The 23988-nt window shown below is 48.9% G+C and overlaps 1 protein-coding gene across 1 annotated transcript; it reads left to right on the top strand.

Moving 5' to 3' along the window:
- Window positions 1-1104: 1104 nt before the first annotated feature.
- Window positions 1105-20328, top strand: LOC141930453 (centrosome-associated protein CEP250-like). Its single transcript, XM_074841297.1, is given in 25 exon segments — window positions 1105-1116; window positions 1558-1656; window positions 2561-2710; window positions 3011-3189; window positions 3640-3816; window positions 4749-4893; window positions 5177-5323; window positions 5504-5734; window positions 7909-7939; window positions 7942-8101; window positions 10315-10442; window positions 10635-10804; window positions 12218-12397; window positions 13541-13675; window positions 14006-14090; window positions 14093-14142; window positions 14582-14883; window positions 16131-16290; window positions 17053-17260; window positions 17263-17364; window positions 17784-17890; window positions 17893-17916; window positions 18181-18295; window positions 20001-20063; window positions 20066-20328. Coding segments are annotated over 25 exon segments (3345 nt in total). The 3' UTR covers window positions 20251-20328.
- The last annotated feature ends 3660 nt before the right edge of the window (window positions 20329-23988 follow it).

Here is a 23988-nt window from a genome sequence, read left to right as displayed (position 1 = left end):
TGAAAACAGCCTCACTCCTCAACCCGTCAAATGGACCCATTGCTCAACTATCAAGATGTGTCCAGATCCCAAAGTGTCAGATGGGTGATTTGTCCCCAGCAAAGATGTCATCTTTCCTGCCAGCTTTTACTGCTGCACCATTAACGTGCTTCAGAAGTGAGACAGCTGGTAAAGATGGTGGTGTGAGTATGATCTCTTTCTTGATTCTTCTGCAGAGATGTGTCCGAGCTGAAGGCAGAGCAGAGGAGGCGTTCTGGCTCTGTACTTGTAAACTGATCCCGCCTGAACTCTGGCGTGCAGCTCTGGGAGCCCATCAGTCTGGGCAGACCTGTCCTAAAGGGTCAGGCACAGCAGCAAGCGGGACAGGAAACAAGCCAGAAGACTTGGGAAGTGATGCGCTTACAAGTCAAGGGGGACCTGGAGAAGAGGGAGCTTCAGGACAGGTAAATTTAAACTTTGCTGTTACCAGCATTACCTTTTGTGGCTGCCTCTTGGATTCACAGGCGGGCTGTGTTCACGTTTCAAACCCACCCGTTCTGCACAGCCTTGTTTCTGTCCCTAGCCAAGCTATGGCCTTCAACAGCACGGGTAGAAAAACACGTCTGACCCACAGAAGCTTTTGTAAGACAAGACTGGAAAAGAGATCACAGTGTATTACAGTGTTTTTGCTGTTACCTGATTGTTGGTGAGAAGTTGAGACCAGCATAAAGAGAGCTGTGTCTCTTGTACAGCCCTTGGTACCCCCAGGGCTGTGCAGAGGAGTTGGGAGGGATTTGCCCAGGGCCATCCTAAGCCCCTCTGCACTGACAGTCCCTTACCAGACTGAGTGCAGAAGTCCTTTGGGGCAGGAAGGGCCGTTTTGCAACATCAGGCATATTAACCTGGAGAGATGAATGCTGCCTTTGCTGTATTTTCTGGGCTGAACTTTCTCTGCTGTGCTTCTGGGAGCTGCTTAGCTCTTCAGCGGGTGCTGGTGTGCGATGCTTTTGGAATGGCACGTGGACCTTCTCTTCTCAGGGGGACGGAGCTCTCAGCCTTGCTCGTACAGTCTCAGAAGCAGAACGAGGAGAAGGAGAAGACCGTAAAAACACTTAATGACACTATATGGAGATTCTAGTATGTTTTACCTTTATTTGGGAGATGGCCCAATGGTTGTTCTCCAGCTTTAGCACAAAGGGGTGTGGTTTCCTCAAGAGGAAGAGCGGTGAGGACGCTGACTGTGTGGGAGCATCAGGCACGTGTGAGTCAGCCCAGGGGCAGGCAGTGGCGGGGAAGCTGCAGACAGTTCTGGGGGTTGCACCAGTGCTATTCTGCCTGTGACTAGATCTCCAGGGATCAGAGTTCCTTGGAATTGACAGCTTCATAGCAGCCTGTGAAAACCAGCTGTTGGTCTTTCTCTTCTTAGTTTTAGCAAAGAAGGAATTCAATAGGTGTGGGAAGGGATACACTGGAATCACTAGGGCTGAGGCTTATCAGCACGACGATGCTGCTGAGGCTGGGAATGCTGCAGAGGGGAGCAGCTCTTCCCCGCCCACCCTTTGCTTATTCTATTCTCAGGAAGCAAGTCTGCTAGAGAAAGAATATGAAGCTTCATTGACTGAAAGTGTCAAAGAAGAGAACCTTTGCCTCCAAAAGCTGATAAAAGATATAACAGAGGTGAGTACAGAGTTGGGACCACATGCCTGTAATTTGATTTAAAAGTACTTGAGGAAGGCAAACAACTGGCCCAGGGAATAGATGGATGTTTTATACATGTTATATATACAGATGTTTATGCTACTGGCTGTTTAATTATTATACCACTTCTCTGACATCAAACCTGCTATAACTGCTGAGTTGGCTGTCCTGTGACACTTGAGCTAAGTCACTAGAAGTTTCCGTACCTTTACCTTTCCTGTAAGGTCTCTATTTGACTGTGCTTTGAGTTGGCTACTTGACATTTCTGTTCTAGTGTTGCCTGGAGGCTTCTCCCACCTCCTTGAGCAATGACTCTGTTGTTCTTTAGATTTTTACAAACTTTAGCTTAGTCCTAAACCTCACTCTAGGGAGGAGGGTTTAATCATCAGATGTTTTACACAGCTTCTCACAAAGTCAGTTCTTTCCCCTTATGTAGTCATTTTTATCCTCTTGTGCTACTGCTCAGAATAAACATTAGCTTTTTCATTGCTGTTTTGCAGTATTCATCAGCTTCCTTCTTCCCTGGGTAGCATTACTATTTCCTTTCATTGCTATTTCCAGTGTTGACCCAGTGTTGACAGTGCTCCTCGTCTCCGTGGCTCTAAGAAGCTGAAGGAGACTAAAATCATTCATGAGAGCTTCAAGAAACTGAGCGTTCAGGCAGCCTCCAGCCACTTCACACTTGTTTCTTCTTGTTTGTAGTAGCTGTATTCAGAAACCCCTGGAGCACTTGTGACCGCAGGGACAAAACTTCTTTGTTGACTGAAGAAATGAGAGAATTGAGTTTTTAATGACTCTAGGGTGAAGTGGGGGGAAAAGGAGAAATAGACAAAGAAAATCAAGTAGACTGAGCAGAGAGTAACAGCTTGATGTGGGCTTTCAGGTGGTGTTAGATGAATGTGCCAGCGTGGTCACTGACAGCTCCCAGCAGGCAGAGTCTATCAACGTCCTCTCTTGTCTGAGCTCCGTTGGTGCAGAGCGTGCCTTTGTGTTGGTTCAGGAAGCGCTGGCAAGGAGGAGAGGAGCAGCACAGGTGAGAATTTCTCCTTGTCTTCACCACTGGCCGCAGGCTCAGCTGCTAATGCCTTGCTTATCTTGAAACCTTTCCATTCACTTAGTTTCTTTCTAGCCATCCCACTCTTGGTACTATATCGCCTCACCAGTCTCACCAGCTCTGTGTTCTGCTGCTTTTCTCTCTTTGATCTCCACCCCCTCATCACAACTTTTGCCTTCAGGTGAGCTGTCTCGCTGCTTGCTTCTCTCACAGCTATCAGGAGCCATCTTCCCTGCTCCTTATTGCTTGTTTGTGCTTTTCCCTGCCCATTCCTTGCAGGCCCTAAAAGAAGAGCTCTCTGCCAGGCAGGACTCTATCAGTTTCCTGCTGCACCAGCACAGGCAGCAGGAAGAGAAGTGTCGGAAGCTGCAGCAAAGCCTCGAGCAACTGGACCAGGAGTGCCAGATGGCCAGCAGCCACCAGCAGCACCTGCAGTCTCTGGTAGAAGCACTCAGAAAGTGAGTGTTCCCTCCTCCTCCTGCGTTCTGGAGGCAATCTGCTTCCAGTTCTGGCAGTTCAGAGGTGTTACGGGCAAAGAACTCGCCTGCTCTCCCCGTGTATGCCCCTGTTTGGCACTTCAGCATCCTCCTGTCACTGCTTTTCCTGCTCTACTGTGAATCCTAAGGCTGTCTTGGAGACTCAGAGCGACGTTGGAATACAAGACGCCTCCCTCTCGACATGCTGCTTCTCTGAATTCTGTTCTTTGGGGGCCCTTTCCTAGCCACGGCTTCTCAGTGAACGAAGGCAAAAGCCTGCCTGCCTTCCTCTGTCCCTCTCCAGTGACCTTGTGAGGGGAAGGGCAAGTTCTTCCTTACCGTGCTGCCCACAGCGCCAGCCTGGAGTGACTGAAATGGGATCCGTGACTCTTCAGGCCTGTTCATTCTTCTGACTGAGCCTTGTCTCTGCAGTGACTGTGCAAACCTCGAGAAAACCAGGGCAGAGCTACAGCAACAGCTTGAAGAGACGGAGCAAGCAGCCTCATGTCTGAGTAACACTGAGCTGCAGCTGAGGGAAGATGCAGCCCAGGGGGAGAGGGTGGAGCAGCAGCAGAGGATGGAGAGAGCGCATCGTGACCAGGAGCTCCTGTGAGCATTAAAGCTTCCTCTGGGCAGGGGTGGGCGCTGCCGGACGGTGGGAGGCCCCCCTAAAAGAATGGATTTTGTCTGCTCAGCATGTGTAGCACAGACTGGTGAAGGGAGCCCGTGGGCAGGGCTGGCTCCCTGCTGACACACAGCAGAGGTGCCTCCTTGTACTTTCTTTATGGCCCTTGAAAAAAATCATTCCAAAGCTGACCAGAGTAGTTGATGACAGGCCTAAGGTGAAACAAGAGAGGTTCGGGCTGGATTTAAGGAGAACAAAAAATGGAACCATGAGGGCAATCCTGCAGCAGAACTTGCTCAGAAAGGTTGTGCAGATTCCATCCCTGGGAATTTGGAAGCCCCAAGTGGATCGAGCCTTGAGCAACCTGGACTGATCCCATAGCTGACCCCAGGTGCTTTGAGTGGAGATTGGGCTAGAGGCCTCCTGGGGTCCCTGCCAGCCTGAATCATCCTGTCATCTTATGGTTATTGGATTGGAAATTCATACAGATCTCCCCAAATAGATTGCAGGCTCCTTCATTGTTTTGTTGCCGCAGGCAAGAATAATGGAGAGAATGTTAATCTGGACTTTAAAAGTCTGTCTTATGCAAAGAAAAACTTTGGAAAGTCTGGTGTCTAATGTATCAAAAAGGAGAGAGAGAGCTAACAGGCAGGAAGGTGTTGGGAGCACCTGAACTTTTTGGAAACCTGTGATTTCTGGAAGCTTGTTTTACTTTCTCAATGATGAATGTTTCACCTGGGTCAAGGACAAAGACTGATGCAGCGCTAGGCAGGAAATTACAGCATTCTTTAGGGGTAAATAGAAAGCTGTTGCAAATCGTTCCAACTGCCATATCTCGGAAATAGTATGTAATTTTGGTTTTGGAAATGAGACTGTTTTTACATTAAAGACTTGTTTGTCTTTCCCCTTCTCACAGGCTGAAGGACTTAGCTGCACTTGAAGAAAAACATTCTTTATTAGAGAGTGAGCTGGTAGTTGCAAGAGAGACACTGGAGGAATCGCACCTTCAGAGGGATCTGCTGAAGCAAGAGGAACATGAGCTTACCATGGCCCTGGAGAAGGTATGGTCACCTTATTCCTAGCAGAACTTGTGGGAGAGGGAGTTGTGATAGCAAGACCAGCACAGGTGCCGTTTCTGTCAGCAGAAGACAGTGACAGTGTTGTTTTCCTTCTTGGAAAAGGGTGATCAGACCACACAGGCTCCTTGGTGCAGTCAGTCCCCACGTGGTTATTGGGAGCGCTGGGCTGGGGGTGTGTCAGAGACACCAAAGGGGATCTGGAGTCGCTGCTTAAAGTCAGGGATTTTCTTGTCTTTGCTTTCATGTTGTTCTTTTGTCTCTTCAGGCAGAGCAGTCAGTAGCAGAGTTGAGAGGGGCTCAGAATAAGCCGAGTGCTGAAGTAGCTGATCTACATGTTGCAGCAGCGAAGATGAGCAGTGTCAGTGAAGCTCTTGCACTGGATAAAGTGCGACTGAACAAACTTGTGTTGCAGGTGAGCAGTTGCCAAAGATCTTGGCAAGTGTTCGTCTGCAGCTGCTGCTGCTTTTCAGACTTCTTGCCTTCAGACGTATGACTGCCTGAATATGGAAATGTTCCTTTTTCTGTCGAAGCCAAACCTTCTCCATGGTAAATCTCACTGTATTTCATTTCCTCTGTGCTTCTGTGACTGCAGCTGGAGCAAGAGAATGAAGTTCTGTTGGGTAAAGTGGCTGAGATGGAGAGAGTAAGGATCTCTGACCAGGAGAAGCTGAGCTTGTGTGAAAGAACAAATGAAGAGCTCGGTGCAGAGAAAGCCCACCTGGAGCAGCTGCTGAAGAAAGTGGAGGAGCAATGGGAGGGGCTGCAGGAAGAGCTGAGGATACTGGCAGAGGAGAAGGCAGAAACCCAAGAGCAGCTCAGTCAGGTGAGACCAAACACCTGGTGCTTTCCGGGTGGGCTTTTGGCTGCTCGGCTCAGTGAAGCTCCGTCTGTTGGATTCTGCGGTGGTTTTGTCAAGGAGACACTTGGTAGTGCTGGAGGTCAGAAGCTTTGTTTACTGCCTTTTGGAAATGTGTTGATGGCTGGCAGAGCTGTTCTGCAATTCTCTCAGTTGTCCTCTGCTGCTACAGATGACTTCAATCCACCTGCCTGTGGTGGCCTCTCTTTTGGCTTTTGATAAGCTGCAGAGAGATGATTTGTCTTGCCCGTGAATCTGAGTGAGGCTGCTACTCCCCCATGTGGCAAAAGAAGCAAACAGCGTAGCTCTTCACCCTTTTTCTGAGTCAAAAAAACACGGGGTTGCATGTTTCTATTTATGCTTTTTGTTGTGAATCTGCAGCTTTCAAAACTCCATTTGTTGGAGCCTGGAGAGTGGGACAAAGCTGCAGGTCAGTGTCTGCTGTCTTGTACTGCTAAGAACGGGAATGAGATCCTGAAATTGTTGAAATGGTATTTTAAGACATACATGCAACTTTGTGGCTGGAAATATGCCTGGGGAAAAAGGACCTGGGGTTGCAGGTCAGCAGCTGGCTGATTATGAGCTGGCAGTGTGCCCAGGTGGCCAAGAAGGCCAATGGCATCCTGGCTTGTGTCAGAACTAGTGTGGCCAGCAGGACTAGGGCAGGGGTTGTCCCCCTGTGCTCAGCACTGGTGAGGCCACACCTTGAATACTGTGTTCAGTTTTGGGCCCCTCACTACAAGAAAGAGCTTGAGATGCTGGAGCGTGTCCAGAGAAGGGCAACAGAGCTGGTGAAGGGTCTGGAGCACAGGTCTGATGGGGAGCGGCTGAGGGAACTGGGGGGGTTTAGTCTGGAGAAGAGGAGGCTGAGGGGAGACCTCATCGCCCTCTACAACTACCCGAGAGGTTGTAGCGAGGTGGGTGTCAGTCTCTTTTCCCAAGTAACAAACGATAGGACGAGAGGAAAAGGCCTCAAGTTGCACCAGGGGAGGTTTAGGTTGGATATTAGGAAAAATTTCTTCCTGGAAAGGGTTGTCAGGCCTTGGCACAGGCTGCCCAGAGAAGCGGTTGAGTCACCATCCCTGGTGGTATTTAAAAGCCATGTGGATGTGGTGCTTAGGGACATGGTTAGTGGTGGGCTTGGCAGTGTTGGGTTAACAGTTGGACTTGATGATCTTAGAGGTCTTTTCCAACCTAAATGGTTCTGATTCTGTGAGCTGTTAGAGCCTCTTCAGGCTCTGATGAAGATGAGAAATAGGTGATCACACAAGACTCTTCACTCTGGACTAACTGATTTTGATACCCTGGAAAAAGAGCTTGGGAGAATCATGTCACTGAAGGAGACCGGGGAGTTTGTCATCATCTAAATGTCAGTTTCATAATGTACAGTCTTGGATATTATGGGATAACTTTGAGAGAATTGTTTGTTTCTGAGGGTCTGTTTTCTGTTAGATAGTCAGTCTTGGAGTCCATGGTATGTTTGGGAAATACCCAGCAGAGGTGTTATATTGAAGAAAAAAGCTAAAAAATCATGGTTAATCTTCAAGTTTGAATACCAGCAAGGTATATTAGACAACTTCTTTGTGTGAAATAAGCAGACAGTGTTGTTGACATGAACTGCTGTAGGAATAGAGTCTACCATCTCTCTGGCCGCATCAGCCAGACTTTCATAACTCACCCCAAGGGCTGTTTCCCTGCCCAGCATCACCTCATTGCAGCCAATGCACTTTGATCTTTTTCTTCTTTTCCAGAAGGAGAAACCATGTGTATTTTCACTTTCTTCAGCCAGCAAATTTCCAGCACTGGGATAGATTCTGGTAGAACTCCAGTTTGCAAGGTGGCAGTTCTGGAAGACGCCGTATTTTTGCGTGCAAACACATAGTCTGGTGTATTTATGTTTGCTGTGAAGGGGCTGTGTGGTCGCAGGCAGCCCAGCGTGGCCTTACTCATCACTTTCAAGTTAACAGTCCCAGTGCCTTTTGGCAGCCCAGGGTATTAGCGTGGTATGGAGCAGATGCTCTTAAACTTCCAGCCCACAGTACAGGAGCTCTTTCTCCTCCAGCTGATGCAGAAGTGGCACTGGCTGGCTCTGCACAGAACTCCAGAGAAAGGGCTCTAACTGTCTTTTGTCCTGCTTTCAGGTTTACTGCCAGCAAGAGTCAGCTCGCAGCGGTCTGAGCAGCTGCTCCAGGAGTCCTCTCACCAGGGGCATGCACTGGCCACAGTGTCCAAAGAGAAGGAGTTCCTGGAGCATGAGAAGGCTGCCCTAGGGTTGCGCCTGGCAGCCCTGCAGCGGGACAGACAAGGCCTGTCAGAGCAGCTGGCAGAGGCCAGGTAAGGGTGGGGAGGAAACCCTAGGCAGGACATTATATATTGGCTGTAATTATAAAGGTGGCAATCATTCCACGAGGATTTATGGCATCCTGTGTGCTTTTCAAATGTTTTCACCTTCCACGGGCAGAAAATGAAAGAATCTTGAGCAAAATGAAAAAAAATATACTATGATTTTAATGTTGTTTTCCTGACAGCTAAAACTAGCAAACATCTCCTGGGCCTCGGGCTCAGGTTTATGCCCCCTTGCACATTCCTGTGTGAAGTCCAGAGCAAGGCAGCTTGGCTCTGAGTTGAGTAATAATTAAACCCTGCAGGCGTTTACTGAAACTGAAGTTTCTCTCTGGTTTTGGTTTCTTGTTCTATGCATTTGAACATAGATCTGTCCTTATCAAGTAGTTTGGCTGTCCATGGCTGTTCCATGCAGACGTTGTGAGTAGGACACTGCCATCTAGGGTGGAGCCAGAGGCTGGTGCTGCAGATCTCGAGGGCCTTCTGGTTGGAAGCTAACTCTTGTTACTGTGGTGCAGGACCCAGGGCTGGTTACACCAGCAGCTGGGAAACCTCTTTTGAATCCTCACGTCTCTGAGGATTCTTGCCCATCACTGATGTCTGTGCCCTGTACTCCTTACCACCTGCTGTTTAGAGACAGATGTCGTGGAGAGGTTACACAGGGAAGGAGCAAGATTCTGTCCTTCTGCCTTTCTAAGATCATATGTGACAAGTTCTGCTTTCCAGAAAAAAAAAAAAAAGAAGTTGTTTGTCCTCCTTGTAGGTGTTTTTTAGAAGACTCCTGAACTTGCAGAGCTGTGCAAATGATGTTATAGACATTGTTTCTCATGTTTCCTGACTTTTACACTGTATTACTCCAAAGTGCGTCGTTAGGATGGCTGATAAACACCCGTTTTGACTCAGTATGTTTCTTGAGAGCTGCTGCTTCTTCTGAGCTCCAGCTTCTCTTATTTGACCCAGCTGAGTTACGTTTGGTCAAATATTGGGCTGTTACTAAACTATTAGATGTTCAGCTCCTTTTTAAAAATTTTTTTGAAAAGGGATACATTATTTTTTAAAAAAGAGATAAGTTACTTATGAAGAACCTTTGACAATAGATAAAAATTCAGCAACTGTTCTTGCCAGATGTTGTTCTCAAGAGCCTTTTGTTGTCACAGTTTTGGACTCGATCTTTTCTGTTCTGTTTCAGAGGCTGATTCTATTTATCCTGAAATGGAGCATATTTCCTTTGGACTGTCAGAGATTGGCACAATCAGAAATATGTGCTTGTTCTCCTCTTGAAGATACACCCTCCATTGTCCATCCAAGCAGTGAAATTCTACTGCTGTGGTTCTTATGGCACGCCTGTCCTAGTGAGGCAGTGCTGTGTGTTGTGGGAACCTGGCACACAGGGCGCTGTGTGAGATCAGGGAGGTCACTTCAGCTCCTGGTTCCAGAACCCTGCGTGTCATACGCAGCAGTTGGTTGAAGTCTGTGGCTGTAAGAATTTGGCTCTGCAGTACTACAGCTTCCATTTTAAAGGGCAACAAGTCACCTGGGCTGCTGTCTACTTAGATAGCAACACTTAGAGAAAAGCAGCAAGTTTTTCTCTTGAACTTTCAACAGTTGAAACTGAAGGCTGCCCGTCTCTCCTTTCAGTGGTCCTTGTTCAGATGAAATCTAGTTCAGATTTCTTACGAATGCTGCTCCAAGCGGGAGATCGTACTATATCATCTGATGTGTTTCTTGAGTCCCTTTTAAATACAAGGAGTCTGGAAAGTTACTTACCTACAGCTACACTGTGAACAGCATTCAAAAAGTCACAGGTCACCCAGGGAAATACTCTTGTTCTGTCCCCCTGCAGAGCAGCTTGGAAGCGCTGATGAGCTGAGGGCTGTGAGCAGAGACCGGGCTTTTGCTTGTTGTCCCAGACTTTGGGCACAGCTACCCGTGTGTCAGCCAACAGCAATTCCAGATTTGACCGTTGAGATCAAATTCAGCTGGGCTTTCTGTGTTATGCTGGGTCATAAGCAAAGCCTGGGCATTCCCCCGGAGGGGCCGACATTCCTATTTTAAATGGCAGAAACATGCTTTCTGTATACAAGTTTCCTTGCAACCCATTTCCGTACTTAGGGGTAGGGATCTCGAATGACTTCTTACTGGAATAACTCTCAGTGGGCGTCAGGAGCCACAAACTCATTTCTCTCTGTATTGACAACTCACAGGTTGGTGAAGGAGACGCTGGAATCCAGCCTGTTTGAAGCTCAGCAGCACTTCTCTCAGCTGGAGATCACCAGGAGTCAGCTTGAAATCCACCTTCACAGAGTCACGCAGGCCAAGGAGGTGATACAAGGTGAGAGCCTCCTGTCTGTGGTGATCCCCCTGCTAGGGAAGGTGGTATAAAAATAGCTCTGTGTCCGCAGTGCTTCTGAGGAGTGAGGAGATGGAGGCAGATCTCTCCTGCACTGGAGTTCAGATGGCGTAAGGTCAGTGAAGTCAGAACCATTGTGTAGACTCTGAATCTTGCCGTTTGTTGTGTTTGCAGGGGAAATGAAGTGCCTTCAGTGTGAGCTGGAAGCAGAGCGATCTCTAATGAGGCAGGAACGGGAAAACATGGCACAACAGCTCCTGCAGACGGAACAGCAGTGTAACAATACCCTCAAACTGCGGCAAGCTGATCATGAAGTGGAAATGAACCAGCTCCTGCAAGACCTGGTAGGAAACAATATGCTTCTGAATTCTTCAAGCAAGCTTTGTGGGCTGGCTTTAGAAGAGTAATAGCCTGAGTGTGAGAAATGGCAGCAACCATCTGTCATAGGTCACACCTTGCTGGGCCAGGCAGATAATCCTGACCCCCTACCCCTAACCTGTAACACTAACCCCTATCCCCTGACCATAATGCCTAACCCCCAACCCCTGACCCTGACCCCCTAACCCCAGCCACTAAGCTCCTACCCCTAAACCTAACCCTAACCCCCAGCCCCTAACCACCTAACCCTAATCCCCACCCCTAATCCCCACCCCTAATCCCCACCCACCACGCCTAACCCCTAAACCCTAACCCCCGCCCCTAACCCCCAACCCCAAAACCGCACCCACCACCCCTATCCCCCTAACCCCCAACCCCTAGCCCCTATCCCCCTAACCCCTATCCCCTAACCCCTAGCCGCTAACCTCCTAGCCCGTAACCCCTAACCCTAACCCCTAACTCCTACCCTAACCATGGGCCTTAAACCCAAGCCCTAACACCTAACCCCTAACCTCTAACCCCCACCCCCAGCCCCTAACCTCCTAACCCTAAGCCCTAACTGTAACCCATACCCCTATCCCCTACCCCCTATTCCCTGACCCCCAATGCCTATCCCCTGATCCCCAACCCCTAACCCCTAGCCCTAACCCTAAGCCTCATACCTGAAGGCATGTGAAGACCCCCAGGACTCTGCCAGGACAGTAAGAGCAGCCACAGATTCAGCGTGGGCCTAAGGTGAGTTTAGCTGGAGGTTGGGTGCTCCCCACCCAAAGCCTGGCAGGAAAGGGGTAGGATCTTACCAGACTCCTGTCTGCCATGAAGTAGACTCCTCACATTGCTGCCAACTGCAGTCACGGGAACTTTCTCCCTTTCTTTCTGTCCTGTCACCGTCGTCAGAGGTGTTATCTCTGGGCGTGACGCATGTGGAACAGGCCCCTTGTTCCTGGTACTTCCGTTCGTGGCCTGTCTTGTGACTGGGGCATCAGGGTAACGGTCTCTTTCTCACCCTGCGGTCCATCTACATCTTTTCACTGATGGAAAGGGATGTGAGCTTTGAAAATAGACTCTAAGAATAGAGAGAAATCCTGAGGAGACAGGTGCTAGGAAACAGGCAGCCATAGAGAGAGGAAGGTAACATCTCCCTTTCATAATGGTTGGACTCAATGGCCTTAAAGATCTTTTCCAACCTAAATGATTCTATGATTCTTCCACCTGCTGACCCACCTTTTAAGTTCCTTGACAGGTCATGATTTATGGAGAGCACAAAGCCATTGTTGTGCACTGTTGAGGTGGGGGGTTGTGGGAGGGATGAAGCTTCACATTTGTTTTGAGGAGTGTGGCTGGGACTTCACCTTGAAGTCTTTCCCTCCGCTCCTCAGGCAAGCGAGCGGGAAGGGCATCATTCAGAGCTGCAGAAGATACTGGAGCAACAGGAAAAAGAGAAGGTGGAGACAGAAGGGGAGCACGAGAAGAAGCTGTTTGATATGAAGCAGAAAGTTGCTACCACGCGAGCTCAACAAGAGGAGGAACGAACCAGAGTCAAAAATGCCAAGCCAGAGGTAAAGACTGTGAAAGGAGAATTTGTGTAGCTTTTTTGCAAGGCTAGAGCTGTGGGAGATGTCTGGATGTCGGGCTGTGTGGAGCATGCCCTACATGTTTTCTACATTGAATTTGTGAGGTGAAAGGCAAGCAGGGTTCTCTTTGGGACTAGGAGTGAGACCTGTCAGAGGAAGCCGGGCAGAAGCATCCCCTTTCAACTGAGATTTTTGTGCTGCTGTTGTGCTGGGTTTTTTAAGACTTACCTCAGAGTAACTTCACAGTTCTCTTAACAGTCCTCTTTTGATCTTTACTGATACATGCTTATAACCTTAACTCCATTAAAGACCAAACTGAATTTGTAGGACTGAATCCCCATGAGGATAGGGTTTTTGTTTGGGGGGGACAGGGGGACATGGCAATATTGTTGACAAAAGAAAAAAAATTTTAAAGACTCCTCTGAAATATTTCTGAGCAGTGAAACAGGGGTGTCTTCTGGGCTGTTTTAAGTCACTTGCTGGTAAGCTCTTTTGTGCCCAGATCTCCTGTGCAACCCTGTCACACAGTGAGATCCTCCTTGTGTCCCACCCAAAGTCCTCTTCATGGAGTCTGCCTGGGGACAGCAGTACCCCCAACTGTGTCTGCAGGCATTGAAATGCCAGGGCAATGCTCAGAGATGTCGGTGTGTCCCTGTCATGTCAGTACTTTACCAGAGTCTCATGAATACCTTAAAAATGAAGTAATTTTCACCAAACCCCATTTGGAATACAGGAGTTTTCTGAAGGAGCTGCTCGCTTCAGCCCTCTGGCAGCCCTGCATTTTCTCTGCTGCTAACTAGGTGCAAAAGTTGCTATTGAAAGACAAACAGGACACAGCAGAAGATGAGGGACACCCTCACCAGCAAGGCGAGACGTTTGAGAAGTGCCACACATTTTCCTGTTAGGTGTTAGATGTTTGTTGGAGGTTCAATCACAGGGGGACTGTGGCTGGACCATGTTCATACGGCCAGTCTCACTTAGGAAGCTGTGTCTGCAAGTGGGCAGAGAAGGGCCTGGGAGAGCAGCAACACAGCGCTTTGAGAATGCGTCAGCCCGTCGGTGTTGGAGCCTTGCCACACAAATTCTGTGTGGGAAGTTTAAACCTGTCTTCTCTTTGTTTCTGTGCAGGTCCTGCGAGAAAAGGAGCATGAGAAGAGTGCTTTATTGGAGACACTACTTCAGCCTCAGGGAGAGCTAAGAGAAGCCAACCAGCAGCTGGAGCAGCTCAGGCAGGAGGTGAAAGAGCAGTGCGAGGATGGGCAGGTAAGTCTGACTAGTAGGGTGGGTTGAAGGAACAGGCCGTTGGCAACTGGACGTAAGCTGAGAGAGGCTGAGAGACCCAGGTAACAGAGTGAAGGGCAGTGACAAGGAAATAAAGCCTAAGTGCTGTGACTGAGGAGGCAGGGACTGCTGCAGGCACTGAAAGCCCAGAGCCTGATGAGCTCCAGAGATCAGCAACAGGAAGGAAGTGTTACAGTGGAAGCAGAGCTGGGTAGAAAAGCAGAAATGGCTGAATGAATGTGATTTTGAGACAGAGAGAAAGCTGAACCTGATGGCAGGTCCCAGCAGCTTGCTCTCCATTTGTGTTTGCAGAACATCACAGGAAAACTGTAAGCAGAGCTGCAGGAAACTCAGAGTAAGATCAAGGCAGTGGAGAAGAGGCACAAGGAAGAAATCAAAACCAAGAAATTAATGTCCTCCTCCAGCAGAGGGATGTTCTACAAAAGCAGGTGAGTGAAACAGCGATAGCCACTGCAGTCATCAGCCAGGTGGTCTCTCCCCATGGCAGAGCAGCAGGGGATGGGGTGAGTCCCTCTGGCTGCCATCACACTGTGGTCTCCATCTCAGCTGGGCTGAAGGAGACTGACCGGCCAGCTGCTGCCCTGGACAGATGGGCTGCTCTTTGTGCCAGTTTGCCAGCACTCATCAGAATGGATTTCTGCTGGCCTGGTACTGCTAGCCTTGTTTTTTAAGGTGCTTTTTCAAATGAACATGGTGACCCACTTAGATTTTTAAACAAGCCAGGTGTATCCATTGTGAATCTGGTACTTTCATGGAAGGGTGAAATTTAAAGTTGTTCTTTCCCTTTCCTCACAGTATATGATATGGCTGATATGGCTGACAGTGGCAAGCTGTAGTCTTTGACTGCTTTGTTGTGTTTTCCTTGAGGTGGAAGAGTTGACATCTCAACTAGCAGCCTCCAAAGAGTCCCAGCAAGTGATTGGCCACAAAGCTCAGCAAGATCTGAGTGAGGCACAGGAACTGTCAAGGCAGAAGGTGCTGGAGGTTGTGCACGTCCAGAAGATCCTGAAGGAGAAGAGGAGTCAATGGGAGAAGGTAGAACATCAGAACAAGGAGCTGCAAGTGTGTTTGCAGTCCTTGGAGGGGGAAAGCAGTCAATGAGGAGAAGTGGAGCGTCACAACACAGAATTTCAGGCTTCGTTGAAGCTCCTAGAGAATGAAAACGCCAGGTAAATGGAAGTCTGTGAAACTCTCTGTTCTGTTTAATGGATTCCCTCTTTCAGATCTTCACGTATCCAAGTGGCTCTGGCAGCATTTCCTAAAAAGCAGAGTTCTGAACTATCCATGCAGATATGTTTCATTCTCTTGATGTGGTGTTTCATTTTCTTTTAATCCTTCAGTTACAGTGTTTTTGAAGACAGTGGCTTTTGGAGTAGTCCTTTCCTTAAAATGAGGTGTTGTTTTGTTAGGTTGGCATGTTAATGCTGTTAAATGAAACTTTCAGGGGTTTCAAACCTGAAACACACCAAAGGAGGCAGAACGAGCTGCAGTGTAATGAGCTGGATACTAGACCCAAGACAGAGCTGATGGATGTAGATTTTAAACATTTGGGATCTGTATCAGTCTTCCATCCTGATACCTTTGGTTAAAACCATGATTTTGAACTAAGCCAGATTCCCTTCTGAGGCACCCAAGAAATAAGCATGTTTCTTATTGCCATCTGTTTCCTCATTCCTCAAAAAATCCCAACGGGTGTCTGGAAGGGCTTGAGCAGGGTCCCTGCCAGCCTCAACAGTTACAGGTGTTACTGACTGTCCAAGGAACGCAAGAAAGAAGAGAAAGGGTAGGTAGGGTACTTCACCTGGTAAAGTCTTGCCAGCCTTCAACACACACCTTCATTGAAGAAGAGAAATAAAAAGCCGTGCCCTCTTGCTTCCCCCGTGAGGGATCTGGCATCTTACATAAGGATCTGAGTATTTCCTCCAAACCTCCATTACTTCTTCTGGTATCAGCCTTCATTTCTCTAGCTGAAAGTAATATGGTGCTGCAAGTCTTATGAAACTGCCCAAAGATGACCTGGCTGTCAGTTGCTGCTGTTCCTACCAGGACATACAAGTTAGGGGAAGAAAATGTCTCTTCATTATTGACAAAACCTCTCCCTTGGAGTCTCATTAGTGAAAAGAAAAATTTTCCTCTGCCCTAATGTCTTCATTTCAAGACTTTGTGGTGTTTCTATTCACATTCCCATCTCAAAAAAAAATAGGGTATTTAGCCAATAATTCACCTTTCTTCTGTGGAAAAAAGCGTAGTGGGCACGTGCTTGGGTGTGGTTGCCAACCTGGCTGAGGACTGAACAAGCAGCCTAGTTGTTCAGACAAACCTCAGCAGACAAATCAGTTTTCCCCTTGGTGGTGGAAGTCCTAAGAGTTTATTAAATGTTATATACCATGTAGTAATGAGTTGCTCTGACTTTCAGGCTGACTGTGTCTCTGGAAGAGAAGGAACTGAGCCTCAAAACCCTGGAAGAAAACAACCTTGCCCAGCACAACAAGGTGTCTCAGCTTCTTTCTGCTCTTCGCCAGGCCGAGCAGCTCCATTCAGACCACAGAAAAGAAATACAAGAGCTCAACAACCAGGTGACCTGTGCACTAGCATCCTCTTCTCCAGGGACATAGAATACCACCTTCAGCTTGTAGGCCTCAACTTGTTTTCCCTCCCAACAACATACACTCCTTCTGTGTTGTGCCCATAGACTGCACACTGAGGCTGGATCTGCTGTGTTCTGCCTGGGCTTTCCCCGGTTCTCTCATGGTTCATGGCATTAAATGTCTGAGGAGAAACAGAAGACTCCTTTGGAGCTTCTCAGTATCTCTGTTACAGATGTTGTCCCCAGATGGTGTTTCTGCCTCTGCCAGGCCCTGAGCAGTCTGGTGAGACAGCATTGGTTCTGGCAGTCTGTGGGAGCACTCCCGGCTCGGCCGTTCAGCTGGCATTGGGGAGGTGCCCCATGAAGGGTGCCGATTGTCTCCCCTTTGCTTCTAATCCCAGGCGTCTCTGGCAGCCCCACTCTCCATGCAGGAATGCTTCATCTGCCACCTCACCCTGCCAGCCAGCCCCTCGCACCCTCACACACACAGAACCCTTCATTTCTGAGGTTGGAAAGCATGAAAACCTGACAGTTTGACCGTTCCTTTGGGGATGGGGAAACTTCCTTTAGGCCCCTTAGCCTCCAGGTACCTGTTTGTAGCTTGTTTTGCTCAGTTTGAATCCTTGGCCTCGTGTGTTCTGTTTCCAGTGTGGTTTTTGGGTTGAAGTAATTCCTCCTTGGCCCCTTCCTCTGTCCCGCTCTGTGCCTCAGCAGCAGCGCTGTCCCCGAGCGCTGTGCGTCTGTGTTACAGGTGCAGTCGCTGCGGGAGGCAGCGCTGGAGGAGGAGGCTGGCCTGGCAGCTCGGGAGGAGCAGCTGCTGCGGGATCTGGAGGAGTCCCAAGCAGGCGAACGGTGCTCGAGGAACTCTCTGCGCATGCTGGAGGCTGAGGTGTCTGAACTGCATTTGAGGCTCTGTAGCACAGAGAGCAGAGCTCAGGCATTGGCCACGGGGTGTCAGCAGCCAACAGTGCCCCCCGCGAAGCCCGATCCCAGCTGGACAAACTGCACTTGGTTCTCCAGCGCACGGTCTGTGACAGCAGAGACTTAGTCCCTTGGAGTTCAGGCAAGTGTGGGGCTGGGTTCACAGGTCTGTAGGCGGGTATAGGGGAGCAGGTGCGGGGGGGTGGTTCTTTGTAATCCTGATGTGACAGACCTGTCCTTTCAGTTTAGGCTGATTCAAGCCTTGGGAAGTCTTGGAAGCCTGACATCCCTTGCAGAGACAAGTCCGTGTTTGTATGTGGGGAAATGACCAGCATCAGAATGAAATAGGGCCCCAAGTCCCAGGGCACGTGCGTCCTTCCTCGAGGCAGTGCTAACATTAGTGGTCATCAAAATAACGTTAGCCCGGGACACACGTCGTGCTGTAACACGAGCTCTAGGATGACGTCAAAGGCACTGCCACCTCCTCCTGTGCATAAAGAGGCCTTGTTTGTTGGAGACCCTTTCGGTTAAAGCTTGCAACAGAATGGCTTCTCTCTTCAGAGCAGGGTCATGCCTGGGGCCCAGCTGTTTCCCAGGCCAGGGACCTCCCTGCGGAGCTCACAGTGGACAGAGTGGCCGCAGCCCTACAAGACCTGCGCCAGGACAGTACACAGGACAGACTCAGCAAGATCTGGTAACTTGTGTCTAGTGCACCCAGAAATCCCGTCCTTCTGCTGCACTGAACTGACAAGCAGAGTGCCAAAGCTAGAACGGATGTAAATTCTTGTGGGCCATGTTGGCTTGCTGCCACGGGGGAAAGGAGAATCCCCATCCCATGTACCATTACTGTCCAGCTGCTCCCTCCCACCTTGGCTGTTTCTGCCTGTGTGTTTGTACCTCTTTGTCTCCCGCCAGCAGTGGCTCTGTGAGGTGATGCTTCTCTTCTTACCTCTTCCAGAAGGATGCAAGGAAGAAGATACAGGATTTGGAGCTGAGCAAGAGGCAAGCTGAGAAGGAGTATTTCAGTGCCCGCAATCAAGACCTGCAGAAACAGTTGGCTCAAAGCCAGGAAGGTACAACTTCCCTTTTCCAACCCACTGACCCCATCCTGTCTCACCAGCGGGGGTCTCTGATACCACGCAGAGGAAAAATGCAGTGGACAGAGATGGGAAGAGGAGAAAAACAACAAGCCTGAGACTTATCGATAGAACTACCAGGGAAAGATTTTTGAGCAGAAAGATCCAGTGTCTGGCAGTGCATCTGGCTGTGTGACTGGTGATAATGTGCAGAGGTGGTGCCTTTCAGGTCCCATGTCACTGCTAAGTAGGTGTAGCGTGATGCCTCACAGTATCCTTCTCTGTGTGGTCTTTGAAAGCACCAACCTCAAAAAGCCTTGTCTTTGTCAACTTCCTTTTCCTCTTACATGGCAGATTCACAGAGCATGAGTTCAGTGTTAAGTTCCTGTGGTATTGCATCCTTCCTTCTGCTGCTTTTCCTCGTTCTCTGGTACCTCGTGCTTCTGCATCCTTCTCACCTGTTTTCTTGCCGATACTGATTCGGTGTCTGAGCTCACAGCCATAGAAAACACAATTTTTTACTTCCGTAGCCTTTGGTAACATGTTCATGTTGTGTTTATCTATAAACTGGTTTTCACATGTAACTAGTCACCTTTTCCTCTAATCTCCAGGCCATCCCAGAGCCTCCAGGGCTACTGGCCTCTCTCTATTATAGCCGGACAAACATTCCTTCTCCTTTCTTTGTCATTGCTTTCCCACTCCCCACATCAGAATTGAGTTTTTATCTCATTGTCGTGTTTTCCTTGTCCCAGACTGCAGGAACAGGGAGGTGTGGGCATTGCTCGTTGCCTCCCCCACAGGCTGTCGCCTGCTCATGTAGAGCCTTTACCTGTTCAATGTTGCTTCATGTTCCCTCTCTGAGATGGAACTGCTGATCATTTCTCAGAGTTTTCCAGGCCTTAGATCATCAGTTTTTCTGGAACATTCATAGTTTTTACTACATATGTTACATGTGATAAAGCTTATATACTTGAAATTCTGCCATTGGATGGATCCTGCTTGTCCCACTAGTCAGTTCTTTCCACCTTTAGTTCCTGTCTATTAGTTTAGTGTATTAGTTTAGTTTTAGTTCCTGTCTATCTGTAGTCATCCTTGCTTCAGGTCTCAGTACTGGTGTGATGCTCAGTGGTTTTTTCCTTGCCGTTGTCCTAGTACCACTGAATATTTCTTCTTCTTTTTCCTGCCAGTGCACAACATATTCCCCTAGCTTCATTCTTTTGAACAAATACCAAAGCGCATCTTCAAGCACAACGTTGACAGATCTGTTTTTTTCTGTAAAGTTTCTTAAGTCTTCCTGGTCAATGAACTGTGTCATAGTCAGTCTTCACTTTTGCCTCTTCTTCCTTTTCCTTTAGGACACTGGATCTGACTCTCACCTCCTGTCTCTGCCTGTGTTTCACTGATGTCAGTGCTACCTGCTTCTCACACTGTGGGTGATGTGCTGCCATGCCCTTAGCCCTGCCCTTTCAACTCACAGAAGAGCAAGCACATTTTCATATTCTCCTGAACCTTGCCACTCTCATTCTTCTTTTATTCTCTGCCTGGAAGTTTCCTTTATTTATGTGTGCTTTGAAAGTCCTTGTGGGCTTAGAGCCTGGAAAACACAGACAGGCAGGTAAGAAAATGATGTTTTCTGTGTAGGATGCAAATCAGTTTGGTTTTGCTTTGCTTGTCATCTTCTCCTTCACCTTTCCTGCTGCAGAGACACAGATGGCAGAACACAAGAAGAACTCTCTACAAAGTGCCTTGCAGGAGGAGGCTGCTGCTCTAAAAAGGAGACTGTGACTCTACATCAAGAGGTGTCATCTTTGGAAAGGAAACTCGAGACCACTGAGAAGCAGAGAAAGGATGTCCTGGTGAGGCTGGCAGATGCCATGAAGAGCCATTTCTTACATATTTTTTGGCCTTCTGTTAATAATTTTAAGGAGCAACTTTTTCCAGTGGAGATCTGATTTTAGGTGGTCTTGTACAAGTGGCAGTCCAGATCTGAGAAGGTAGAGAATATGCAAATGCTCACGAAGCTTCCCTCATTTTCCCCTTCCATTCATCATTCCTGTTTCCCAGACTTACTTTCCTGCCAGGCCAGGTAAGCTGAATTAGCAGGGTCATCACCTTGGGTAAGAGAAGACAGTCCAGAAAGGAGAGATCATTGAAATGACCAGTATCACAGACTTTGTGGAGAGACCACAGACCACCGTAAGAGCAGAAGAATATTGTTTATATCAGTGGCTGGTTTTTAGTTTAACTTTTCCAGTTACGCCCCTCTGAATAAGTAGGGAAAGATGCTGTAGTCATATACAATTCAGTTAAGATTCAGGGTGTTTATTTTCCTCTATTTTGACGATTTCTCCCCTTGAAGCTTAAGTCAAAGTAATTTTCAAACTTGTCTCTATTTACATTGCATGGCTTTGGGCTATTATTTGTGTCCAAATCCATATTTAGATTTCAAAGTATCTCGATCAGAAAAAAGGGGTGAGAATACAAAAGTTTGCTAATAATAGAAAGCTGTTCAACATTGCCACCTGAGAGCAGACAATGGGAAAAAAACAGAGACATTTGAGAAAAAAAAGTGCTGATCCAGATAAATATGTCTGTCTGCAAGGGGACAGCCAGTCCTGATTTGAAACACAGAATGACAGTCTGTGATCTGACCATCACTCCTTCGAGAGGGCACAGTGCGGTTCTGGAGGATGGTACCATGAAAACACTACACAGTAGAGGTCCAAAACAACCCCCAACCCGCAAAATGGGAAATCAAATGTCAGGGTTGTTCTCTCTTCCCTTCCTCCCTAATAGAGAGAACGTCATCGTGCCACTGCCTAGATCATGCTTAGTCTGGACTTTAAATCCTGGCTGCAGTTCTGGTGGCTCATCCCCAGAAGAACATCCCAGAAGTTCAGAGAAGGGCAAAAAGGCAGATAGGCCAGTGGGACTCTGAGGGAAGAAATAGTCATCCTGCAGAGAATGGTTTCAGAGAGGGACACGGGCCGGTTTCATCATCTCTGAAGGATTCTAAAGGTGTTTCCCATAAAGATATGGGAATATATATTCCTACAAATACATGACCTGCTTGGCCAGAGAAGCCATGCTTGCAGCCAGCAGGTTTGCCTGTCTGTATAGCTCCGGCCGGAGACCATTCGCCTGCTGGAATGTTTTCTGTCAAGCCCAGAGCTACTGAAGGAACTACGGAGCTTGCTGTTAAAATAACCTCAGGTGCAAAAGCTGGGGATGGGTAATTGGTTCTCTCTTACCTGGGCAAGCCTAGCCAACATGTTGTGGTTAGGATTTGGCATGGAAAGGAAAGGGCACAACTGACCAGAGTAATGTACTAAACTCAGTAGAATTGTATCACGATGGCTGAACAGCAGCTGTGCTGATGGTGCTTAGAGGATGCTCTCGGAGATTCAGACTTCTGAGGTACAGCTTTTCCAGTGTATTGAAAAGAATGGAATTGGTCCCATTGCCTGATCTGGTTAACGGTTTCCTTGTGCATTCAGGATGTCCTTATGCTGTGGTTCAAAAAGCACGAAGGCAAATTTGTGTGGATTTCTCCAAGGTGATCTGGAGGAGGGCCCCTAGGGAGAGAGTGTGTTGTCTTGGCCTGTGGACCAGGAGAAGGGACTTAGCACTGTCCATGCCTTGGGCCGGTCACTCTCCCCGACTTGTTGATTCTGGCCCTTCCAACCCTGATGTGGCAGCAGCTCACGTAATCCTCTCTCTGTACCCAGCAGGCTGCTTGCAGAAGGGGAGCAGCTGTCATGGCTCTCGGAGAAGAGACTCCTGTCGCAGCGGCTGGAACGTCTGCAGCAAACGGTTGCAAGGCTGGAACTTGAGAAGATGGAGCTGAAGCAACTCAGTGCTGAGCTCAGGAGAGCTCTTGAGCAGGTAAAACCGGCTTTCACTGCCTCTGCAAAGCCTCACAGTCCTCTGGAACACAACACAATTCTACAGACAGCACTTTGGAGTCCTCTCTCTGCTTGTTTCCTTCCCTCTCCCACTTTCCCCTGTGGACACACACTTTGGTACTTTCTCTCTCTTCTCCCACCCCATTGCCTTCACAAATGCACATTCACTCCAGTACCACCCTTCTTGCCCCAGTGTCCCCATACGCACACATGTGTCACTCTCGTGTCAGGAACTGTTTCCTCTTGCGCTTTCTCTTCCGTAGTCTACTTCGAGTGCTTTTGGCCCTCGCTGTTCTCTGGTGCAGTTACAGTCTCTGAGCAGAAATCTCCTTGCCGTGATGCCCAGAGGTCCTTTCGCTCCTTGTTTGGTAGCAGCTTTCTGTGACCCTTTCTCCTGTCCGACATGCAGGTGGAGCGTGAACGGAGGAGACTGAAGAGATGTTGTCGGTCGCTGCCAGATGCATGAGGATTTTCCCTCTCTGACCAGCACAAGATGCCTGCTTCTAGAGAGGTGAGAACAGAGTCTTACTTGGTGGGAGGAGGGTCTGGCCATACGGAGGAGTGATGGCAAATCCCAGTGGCAGCAGCCCCCCAGTATAGACCCAATAGAAGTTGAGTATGGCCCTGGCCAGACTGGAGACTAAAAAGAAATCCTTGTGTTTTCTTTGCAGGAGGAGTCTCGGGCTCGCCGCAGTCACTGATGAGCTGAGTTGCAGAACCAGGTGAGGAGTAGGAAAGCTCTCATCAAAAGCTGCTGTGCCCGTGCTGATGGGCACAACTTTGCACGACGCTACAGCCCGAGATCTGTCTGGCTGTCAGGAGGTGAGTGCAGCAGGCACTGGGAGGGCCCCGTCAGACACATCTGTTGGCCATGGCCAAACGACATCATTCACCTGGGTCTAGTCTCTGACTTGCCTAAAGGTCAGGCATGGTGGGAAAGAGATGGGAAGAAATTCCCTTTGCAGAGCTGGCTGTCTGGGTTTTACATCTAGTCTGCTCTCGATGCTTAGCAGATTAGGGTCCCCCTCTTCATCTGGTTTGGCTTTATGTTGACAGATCTTGGTACTGTAATTCAAGTGTAGCAGGTTCCATAAGCCACAGAACTCCTTCAGGAATTGCTTCTGTTGTTTGAGTTCACTTGCCAAGAGAATATTTTCATATTCCCAGCTTGAGGTTGGGGGTGGCATTCCCTGGGGAACACGGCCCTTGGCAAAGCACGTGTCACTTTAAGAGCAGAGGAAAGCCTCTGACCTGAGCTGTTTCCCCCAAAACAGCAAAGCCCCGAGCGCTGCTCCCAGTGCTGGCATCTGCCGCTCTCCAGAGCAGGCAGAGGGCAACGTGCCAGAGCTGCTGTGGCTGCACCGCACTGCAAACCTACCGGGGGGTGGGAGCAGCGGGGTCTGTCCCACCAAAAGCCCAGCAGGCACCACCCCGTGTTGCCAGGAGATGGTAGAGCTTGAGGATTGTCAAGGCCTCGGCAGTCCTCATCGAGTTACACTCTGCTCATTTGTGAAACGCTCTAAAGTTAGGAAAAATGAGGGTTTGCTCCCTTTCCGTGTGCTAGCTGTCAGGTTTTTAAGCCAGTCCCTCCAGAGCAGTTCTTCACTGCCTGGTGTAACCAGTAGAAACTTGAATTGTTGCGCATCTGAGCTCGGCTCAGGGGACTCTCGGAACCTGCTGCTCCCCGCGGCACAAGGACACAGCGTCGGTCAGGGCTGGAGGTAGAAGGTGCAGCCAGAGCCGTGGAGCTGCAGCTGGGCCTGGCGCTGGGGGCTTGTCTGAGCT

This window comes from Strix aluco, chromosome 15, assembly GCF_031877795.1.
Source record: "Strix aluco isolate bStrAlu1 chromosome 15, bStrAlu1.hap1, whole genome shotgun sequence".
Classification (NCBI taxonomy): domain Eukaryota; kingdom Metazoa; phylum Chordata; class Aves; order Strigiformes; family Strigidae; genus Strix; species Strix aluco.
This window is presented reverse-complemented; position numbering and strand designations above follow the sequence as displayed.